Source organism: Stegastes partitus, unplaced genomic scaffold (genome assembly GCF_000690725.1).
Source record: "Stegastes partitus isolate 25-593 unplaced genomic scaffold, Stegastes_partitus-1.0.2 Scaffold1928, whole genome shotgun sequence".
Taxonomy (NCBI): domain Eukaryota; kingdom Metazoa; phylum Chordata; class Actinopteri; family Pomacentridae; genus Stegastes; species Stegastes partitus.
Window position 1 is genome coordinate 79,243 of NW_007579659.1, and position 9,957 is coordinate 89,199.

Below are 9,957 nucleotides of genomic sequence, written 5' to 3' on the forward strand. Positions count from 1 at the left end.
AGTGCTGCTGTTTAAAAGTGAAGCTGTGATCTTTCTGTCACAAACTAAACTACACTCACCTGAACATGAATTAAAACTCAGGATGAATAAAAGGTTAAACTCAAGAGATCTGTTAGCTTCTTATCGTCTTTACTTCCTCCACTCATCCTTCTGTCCTTTGTCCTTCCTTTGGTTGCATCAGTTCCAGGACAAAAACGGAATTTTCCTGCTTCAATTTTTTCCCTCGTTCCTCAACTCATTGTGCGACTCGTCTCATCACGACAGAACGCAGGTCGAGATGTTTCTCCTTCCTGATGTTCTGTAGGTTTCTTATTGTCAACAAATCCCATGAAAAATACCAAAATCAGATCATTTGAAATTGCATCACCGCTTAAGTAATTGTATTATTTCTAAATGAACGATCAAAAACAAAACTTTACAAAGACTATATTCAATATTCAGGCCCCAGAGTAGAAACTCGATGCAACAAAAGGGAATCCACTGAAACGAAACTGAGTAACTGCATGAGAACGGTTCTAACTTGAGCTGTGAACAGCAGAACTTTCTCACTTTTGGACCTATAGGTTGTGTCTATCTTCATATCTGCATCGTGGCTCCACGTGGAAAAGAGTTGGAACCGTGAGATTGAATTGTGAAAGGCTTCACAAAGATGGAAAAGGAATCAGGAAGGTCGACTAAAAACCAGTGAAGCCCAGAGTGAGCAGTAACCAGGAGGTCTAGAGGAGACGAAGTGGCACTGATCAGGGCTGCAGTGGTCGTCCTCCTGGAATGACTCCGCGGACAGTCAACTACTTTCACAATCTAGCAGACGGCAGTCGCTTCAGACTCAGTACAGATGTTATCAATGGAAACCAGAGTTAGTGTGAAGCTCAGACAGTGTGAAGGCCATCGACCTCTATGGATGGAGGACATGAACCACAGCCTTGTTAGCTGTCTGGTACAAAACTTTGCTAAAAAAAAAAAAAAAAACACGAAAGGAAGCCAGATGAATGCTGGAGAACATTCTCTGGTCAGATGAAGATAAATGTGTTGGGCTCAGATGGAGTCCAGATGTTTGGTGTGAACCTGAACCAGAGGGCTGAACTACGAAGAGAGATGAGATGGTCGGCAGGAGGGTTGAGCCTCAAGTCAGAGTTTTCAGTGTCACGAAGGTGGCTCTCTTTTTACCTGCTAGATCTCCATGGTAACGGATGCTGTGGAGCTAGGTCTCCATGGTAACTGATGCTGTGGAGCTCACCTGGTCCAGAGCTGTTCAAAGTTTCAGATTGAAATCGGCTGTAAGAAGCGTCTCCCTTTAACCAGATCGTTTCCAGACGATTCTGTGTGAGCGATACAGATTCTCAGCTGAGAGAATAAGTTTTATCTGCAAACATGTCGCTCTGTACGTTACTACAACCACCGAATGAAGCCGTGTAGTTACAGTACATGCGCTGGATGCATCGCGTTGCCATGGAAACCTGCATGTATTCAGCTGGTGATGCAGAAATCACATAAATATGATTTAACGTTTGGCTCTGATTTGCTGTCCTATTCTATCGGTATGTATTACAGAGAATATTCAATCAATAACAATATATATATATTTTTTGGATTTGGCCAAAAACTAAAGTGATTTCCTACATTGTGGGACAGTATCAGACTTAAATGCACTTCAACACAAGATCAGGTTTAAATATATGAAGGTTAAAGGTTAACTTTAACGTGCAGCTGTCAGTAAAATGTTATATATGAACACGTTTGACAGTTGTCTACCAGCATTCCTGTCTTCACCATTTTTTAAACCGTCATAATGTTTATATTCCTCATTGTTCTCCATTAAAACGTGTCGACTGAAGCGGCTGCACACAATGATTTACTTTAGTGAAGAAGAGTCACGTCAAACGCCTCCTTTTATGTGAACTAACACAGAGTCTGAAGCAGAAAGTTTTTAACCACCTCGGTGATACCTGTGATCTCTGGCTGGGGCTTTGGTTTATGTCGAGCCGGCTCACACAAACAAAGCCTGGATGTGTCAAACTGGCTTCGTCGCTCAGCCCTCAGGATTTCTTGCATCGTCCTGACAGTGAATCAGGAGGCAGGAGGGTGACGGTGGGGATCTGCATGAGTGCAAAAGGTGTTGGAGAGATGATATTTATAGATGACACAGCGTCTGTGGATGAACCAGAATGCTGTCTGACAGGACGACTCCCAGTCTGCAGGAGAAGCATCCAAACAACAAAGTCCCAGCTGAGCTCCTACTGTGGGCCTGCATGTTGAACACAAGGGCTCTACAGAGGATCTGTGACAGCCAGATGTGATTTAATACTTTTTAGAGCTCTGTGGCTCAGAGGATGAAACCTACAAAGACAAAACACTTGTTGGTGACACTGAATGTTGTTTTTGGTCTTTTCATGGGTGCTGTTGGTATTAAGAAAAGCATCGAACATCATTCTGTTCAAACTGCTCTCACTTTAGCTTTACTCATGTTTTTCATGACTTGCTTCGTTCTTCATGCACCCTTTCCTCCTCGAGCTGTAAATTTTGATGTCAGCGATGCTTGTTTTCTCTCTTTATCCACCTCTCCTCTCCTCCATCTCCTCCTCTCAGTAAGAAAATCTCCCTCAGATCAGTTGTGGCCGACACCACCAGCCTGCCATGTTCAGCGCATTCCAGCTGTTATTTTGTGGTGAAGAATTACACGGTTTCCCAAAATACCTTTCAGTACCACCAGAAGACGAAGCATGGACCTGTTTGTTGGAAGTAAAACGCCTCTAATCAAACCACAGCCTTTCTTGTAGATGCTTGTCTCTGTGCTTTCTGGTGGATTTTCTCATGAGGGATTGTTTCCGTTTGATGTTCAGGGACTGAAACCAAAAATCAACATAAACTGTTAAAGAGTTTGACATCATTTTCTGCCTTTAAAGAGCTCATATTCTGCTTTTCGGGGGTTTTCTCCTGTCCTTCGTCTAGCTGGTTTTTTGTGCATGTAAAAGAGAGCTACTCTCTCCCCACAGAAAACAAACTCCTGAGATGCATGAAACGCTTCGTTTTAAGTCCACGCTCTTCTTCTCTTCCTCATCTACGGCGCAACGTAACATATTTCCTGCTTCATACTTCTCCAGAGCTCCAACTCTTTGCCTAAACTCGTAAAGCTGAGCCAGAATTTTGTGAAAGAACATGAAAAGAAGCCTGACGGATGGAACATTGTGTGGTCAGATGGAGTCCAGCATGTTTGGTGTGGACCTGACGGGAGGAAACACAGTCCTGACAGGGAGACATTTTGCTTCTCTTCGTGCTCATTTTAAGTTTCTTTGTGGTTGTTTTGTGTGTCTCCTAACCAGAAGCACACACGAGAACAGAAATACTAAACATTTAATAATAAGTACCACACTGAATGCATACTCCTGACAATGAAGCATTTTCTGTGACTCTGTGTTCATTTTGTGTCTCCATGGCACTACACAGGGTGTGCACCATTTTGTAGGGCTGTTAGGTTACAACTGTTTCACCCTATATAGTACACTCCAAATATCCCACAATGCACCGTGAACAGTAGTGTACAGCTGACGGCCGCTAACCAGCAATACGGACCATCGTGTGTGAAAGGAAACTAGACCAACGAGAGCGTGGAAACTGGTCATCAAAATGTGAATAACTTCCTGTTCATGTTTGGTTAAATTTGATTTTACCCGTTTCTGAGCTACACAGTAAACTGTCAATTTGATGCACTACGCTGCACAAATCGCGGCGTAATTAGTAGCTCGGGTAGTCTCCAGAACGTTCCTTTGCCGAGGTGCTCCCTACATAGTCCCTACATGGTGGTCCCTGGATGGTGGGCAGGGAGTGAGCGGATGATTCCTGACACAGCCTCTGTGCTCATTTTGCATCTCTTTATGGTTACTTGGTCGAACCAACGTTTTGAACTTCCTCGTGTAGCTGACCAATCCGAGCAGAACGGACTGTCGTGACCTCAAAGAAGAAAGAAGTTAAAACAGAGCGTTTCAGACAGAACGTGTGCTTTAGCTGTGGACAGAAAGAGAACATTAATTATCCCCATAGTACAGTTATAAACCTGTGACTATGCAGAACAGGAGCTCTTTAAAAGTCAGACTAGAACTTCTTGTGCCGCTGAATCGTATCTATTACACATGTGGCCGGGTTTCCAGAGAAGAACCTCAAATACACAAATGAACCCTGAAATGCAAAGACCATCACCAACATCTGCTTCTGTAACACTGAGGGTGGACGTTATCCTGTAGATTTCTTCTTCTCTCTCCCTCTCCGTCCTCGCTGCTTTAGTTGCAAAACTCCACGTAGTTTGCCGGCAGCATCCCCGACTTGCCGGTCCTCTGCACGGTGCCGTACATCCAGCCCTCGTCGATCGGCTGGGCGTTGACGATGACGTCGCCGTCCCTGAACGAGACTTCGTCGTGGTCCTGAGCCGCGTAGTCGTACAGCGCCCGGTAAACCCGCTGCAGAGGACACAGGGGACACGAAGAGACATGAAGAGACCAGAAGAGACCAGAAGAGGTGAGAAGAGACAAAAAGAGACAAAAAGAGACCAGAAGAGACGAGAAGAGACAAGAAAAGACGTAAAAAGACAAAAAGAGACACGTAGAGACACACAGAGACATCGATGATGTTCATTTCGTAGGTTGTGGTCCCATTTAGAGGAAAACTTGGGGGCGGAGCTACCTTGTGACTGACGAGTCGCTAACGTTTCGTAGCGTACTCATACATGTCCAATCGGTTTTCCACAACCAGTGCGGTCTGCTCTTTTTTGAAGCCGGCCTCAAGTGGCCATTTGAGGAACTGCGGTTTTTGACACGTCAGCATTAGCTTCATCTATTAGCCCTGGTTTTAGCGCGGGGTGGTGTTAAGGGTAAAAAAAGCTCTAAAAGGAAGCTTAAATCATAGCATAGGATCGCCTCAGTGTCACGGATAATGGGATTGAAATTCAAGTCTGCACGAGAATCAGCGTGGGGCCGAGCGTACCATGGTGGCTGAGTGTGGCGGTGAGGTGACCGATCTGACGGACGACATGCTGGTCTGGTGCATGTAGCCGTGGTACTGCTGCTGCTGCTGCATCTGGACGCCCTGGTGATAAGCTCCAGGGAGGACAGGAGCTGCACAGCAAGAGAAAGACAGCATCAGTCAGCCTGCGAAGCCTTTCCTCATTGGGCCTGATGCAACGGTTTGACTCTCCTTTGCTGTGAATTTCAGGGAAAACAGACGTGAGCGGTAAAAACAAGGAAACACAGTGAGCTTCGTGCACAAACCTGCAAGGAGACAGTGAGTTAGTCTGTTAAGATCTGTGGACGTCAGAAAAACAACACGCCCAGCGCTTTCGTCCCGCTGTGGAGAGCAAAGATAAATAACGATACCGGGGGTTCCTGCGCTGCTGTGATCCCAGAGGTCGGAGGTCAGCGAGCTGGCGGACTGCTGCGAGTGCTGCCTGCTCAGCCTGCGGTCGGCCCGCTCTGGCAGCCAGCCGCCACCGGGGGGCAGCGCAGCACGGGAGTCATCACAACACAGACGAGAAACAAGAAGAGGAAGAGACGAGAAATCACCACGAGACAGCGAGGAATCCACCAAACAAGAACAGACACACTGCCTTCATCATCTATTTCAACTAAACAGGAAGTGTTTTCAGACGACATCTATGGCGGAAATGTGTTTTAAATTTACTCTATTAGTTCACAAACGTGTTCAAGCAGAACGTGTGCAAGTTCTTCTTCCTTTTTCTGATAAAGTCCGGTGATAGTCTGTATTTGTCAGGTTAAGAAATTCAACAGCACCTTGAATTATTCATAGTCCTGCCAAAACTATAACTGTAGTGAGTATTTATTTGACCGGATGGTTTTTCTGGCTGGAAGTGACATTAGACGTTACATGATGCGTCGCTGCATGAACAGCATGAACAGCATGGACGCACTAAGTACATGAAGACAGCAGCTGTAGATTAAACAAAAAGAAGGTAAATGTACGACCGGTGAGGACGGTATGAGATAGAACAAAGTAAGACGGTGCATCAGTGCAGAGAAGGGGTGAACCAGAACTACAGCCTTGTACCCAGAGAGTGGGTTAAAACACACTGAGTTTACTGAAACATTTCATGCATTCACTCTTCCTCTGGCAGCCACTCGCAGGCTTGTTAATCTGCAGGTTTTGGACGAACTACCGGACATCCTGCGGAGGCTCTTGGACTGAATGTTGTCCTCGAGCGGGTCAAAGTCAAAGATGGAGCCTGGATCCGTCCTCCACACCTTCAGGTCTTCAGAGAGGAGGCAAAAACGCTGGTTATATTAACACGGACCGAGAACAAAACAAGCCTTGATTTGAACAGGCTGAGCAGGTAACAATCTGAGCATTTCCCTGTATTCAAGTAAAAGTTAATACGTGCAAACCAAAACAGAACAGATAAATAAAAACAAAGAAAAAGGGTCAGAGCTGGAACCTGGATCTGTTGAATCTGCCTGAAAACAGTAAAAACTGCACATCATCACAGTCCGACTGAACCAGTGAGTGAGAAAAGCTTGAAATCTGCTTTTTAACGAGCAGCACATAATATTTTGACACCTCTTTACCAAGACTACACCATTCATCAGAGCCAGAAACTGTAAGAATATGAAGGATCGCCACATTTTTAGCTTTCCAACGGTCCTCGAACTGCTCATAGGTGAAAGGTTCTGGTCAAATCTTTAAATTCTCCAAAAGGCTTTGAAACTTGTTGAGCGTAACATATAATTATCCAAACCTGACTGAAGAATTGTCCAAAATAACTCAAAAATCGCCCCAGATTACCTTGAAGTAGTTAAAGTTCAGTTCAAAATGGCCTTTTTTAGCCACTACAGACAACACGAGACATTTTTTTAATAAGCTTTTTGCTATTTTGGACAAATTTGGTCCAGTTTAGAGTTTTTTTTCTGATCAGCTGTAGAAAGATGTTCCACCATCATGTAGAAAGATGTTCCACCATCAGATGTAGGAAGATGCTTCACCATCAGCTGGATGTATCTCCAACAACTGGCTCCTCTGTTCTCTGGTTCTGAGCCATGCTGCATTTATTTATTAATCCAGTCGGTTGGATTTTCCTCTCAGTCTAAAACTCTCCAACAGGATTTGAAACTTGTCCATCGTAACATAAAACTGTTGTTACAGATTTGTTTAAAACGACACACTTGAGTCATGACAGACAATTAGAGACACTTTTAGACCGTTAAAGCAGAAGTGGAGGTTTGCTGACCTACGATGATGCCTCCTGGCCGCCTGTCCATCTCCATGGCCTGGGGGTGGATCCCTTTGCTGTAGGCCGCCTCCCCCATCATCTGATTGGCTCTCTGGTAGCGCTCCATGCTGGGGTCGTCCAGTCCCGGCGTGCAGCCTCGACCGCGAGCTCGCTCAAAGTCCTCGTGGTACTTTGCCTGTCGAAGGTCACGACAAAGAGGTCAGTCGGGACCACGCCGACGCTACAAAGCAGGTCAAAGCAACGCTGTCAGACGCCACGTCACACTCAGCTCAGGGTGCATTCGGTCAGTGAGCAAATAAAACACACACAGGAAGTGTTTTAAACGTCTTTATTCGTTAACGCACAACACTCGCATTCCAGAAGGTTAAGTGTATGTAGGAACCTTGATCGTCCAGCAGGTGTCGCCTTTGAGCTGCTTCTGGCAAAAAATTTAAATAAGACCTGACGGGATTTTGACTAAATATCAAGATCATGATTCTATGATATCATGATTTTAAGGTAATTTTTTTCTGAAGGAGCTCCTCGTCACACACGACTTATTGAAGGACAGCTGGAAAGTTGAAAATCTGTGAATTCATTTGGTTTGTATAGAGTCTGACTCTGACAAATGGTGTAATTTTGTTGATTATTTTTATAAAGACATTATACCTTTCAAACCGCAAAGTTAATACTGATGAGGATTTGACATTTTATCGTCCAGCAGGTGGCGCCTTTGAGCTGCTTTTGGCACATTTGTTAATGAGTCATGAAGTGGTTGTGAATCAATATCATGACTCTGGCTCAGGTTTAGTTAATTTTCCCAAAGGAACTGTTTGTCACACTTGATTCATTCAAGGAGCGTTGGGAAGTTTAGAATCTGGTGATTTTTTCTGTTTTTATCGAGTCTTACTCTGATAAATGGTGTAATTTTAGTGATTTTTTAAAAAACATTTTTTCACCACCTTTGAAACCTGCTGGCGGGTTCTGGGAACCAGACAGTTATTAATGTTAAGTCAAAATCACTTATATATAAATATTCTAATAGCATATTATTAGATAAAGATGAAGCTTTGTTTCCATCCTGCATGAAAATAGACTTTCCCTATTTACAACTTACAGTAAAGAACACATTAATATTATTATAAGTACTACTGGTACTAATTCATCCTCACATGTGCCTACAGCTGCATGTTATTTAAGTACATTTTATTTATTTTTATGTATTGCTAATAACAGATAACTATGTGTACGTTTACTGAAGTAATTTGTGTGTTCAGCAAGCTTAGCTGTAAAGGGAACCAGATGTGATGTTCTAAGTAGATTAAGTCTAGTCTAAGTTTGTAGTAAAGTTTAATATTTACATGTTAAGAATCAAATTAGAGCTGCACAGTAGAGATGAAGGTGAAATCAGTGACGCCTAGAATATCAGTTCAGACCCAAAGTTAAAGCAGGTTAGACACACAAACGCACACACAGACACACAAACACACACACACAAACACACACAAAATACACAAACACACACACAGACACACACACACACACACACAAACAGATACACAGACACACAAACACACACCAAATACACAAACACACACACACAAACAGACTCAGACAGACACACAAACACACAGAACTCATACACACACGAACAAACACAAACAGAAAACACTCCCTCTATCACACACACACACACACACACACACAAACACACACACGCACACACACACACACACACACACACAAACACACAGCTCCGTCCTCCACGTTGCCCCGGCGACGGTGGTTAGTAACGGCGCCACGTCACTCTCGTTAGCTCCCGCACGGCAACCAGACGGCCGCTACCATGGAGACGGAGTCCTGCGACTTCCTGACACGCCTGTACTCAGGTGTGTCGAGCTCGGTGCAGCTCCGCCCCCTCAGCTCCTGCAGGCCGCGCCGGTACTTCACCTGTCCACACACACAGATCACACCTCGCATCACGCCGACGGAGCGACAGGATCACAGAGAAACAAGAGGGAAAGATTTAAGAGGGGCGACCAGAACCTGAGCCGCGACCTTCTGCAGTCCAGCCGGAGGTAAACACTACCTGGAGCTCCAGGTGAGCTGGCTGCTGCTGCTGTCAGAGCGAGCATCGCCACGGCGACGCTGCTGACGGACCTGAACACTGACTAACGAGAAGCTGCAGGAAACGAGGCTGCAGCTGAAAACCAATCAGGTCGAGGCTCCTCAGGACGCCTCGGTGCCGCGTTAGCTTCGTTATGCAACGCCAAGTCGGACATAAACACAACAAGACGTCAAAGTCTATAAACATAGTACTACTAATACTACTACGACTACTACAACTCCTGCTATTACTACTACTAGTACTACTACCAGGACTACTACGACTGATACTATTACAGCTCCTACTACTACTACAACTACTACTACTACCACCACTACCACTATTACACCTCGAACTACTGCTACTACTACCATGACTACTACAACTGATACCATTACAACTCCTACTACTATTACTACTAGTACTACTACCACGACTACTACGACTGACACCATTTAAACTCCTAATACTACTACAGTTACTACCGTCACAGCTCCTACTACCACTACGACTACTAGTACCACTACTACTACCACTGCTTCTTCTACCCCCTTTTTTTACCACCACTACAAATACCACTACATGTACTACTACCCGTTCTGCGGGTACAATTACAACTCCTACTACTACTACTATTAGTGCC

At 44.7% G+C, this 9,957-nt stretch overlaps 1 protein-coding gene across 1 annotated transcript in view; it reads right to left on the reverse strand.

Moving 5' to 3' along the window:
- Positions 1-1,545: 1,545 nt before the first annotated feature.
- LOC103373220 (nebulette) overlaps positions 1,546-9,957 on the reverse strand; it is a 39,702-nt gene continuing 31,290 nt past the window's right edge. Inside the window, exons 24-29 of the mRNA XM_008303062.1 lie at positions 9,053-9,205; positions 7,226-7,403; positions 6,105-6,253; positions 5,259-5,334; positions 4,975-5,105; positions 1,546-4,451 (exon numbers count right to left, since the gene is read on the reverse strand). Of these exons, the coding sequence (XP_008301284.1) occupies positions 4,275-4,451; positions 4,975-5,105; positions 5,259-5,334; positions 6,105-6,253; positions 7,226-7,403; positions 9,053-9,205 (864 nt within the window). The 3' untranslated portion in view covers positions 1,546-4,274. The remainder of the gene's footprint in view (positions 4,452-4,974; positions 5,106-5,258; positions 5,335-6,104; positions 6,254-7,225; positions 7,404-9,052; positions 9,206-9,957) is intronic.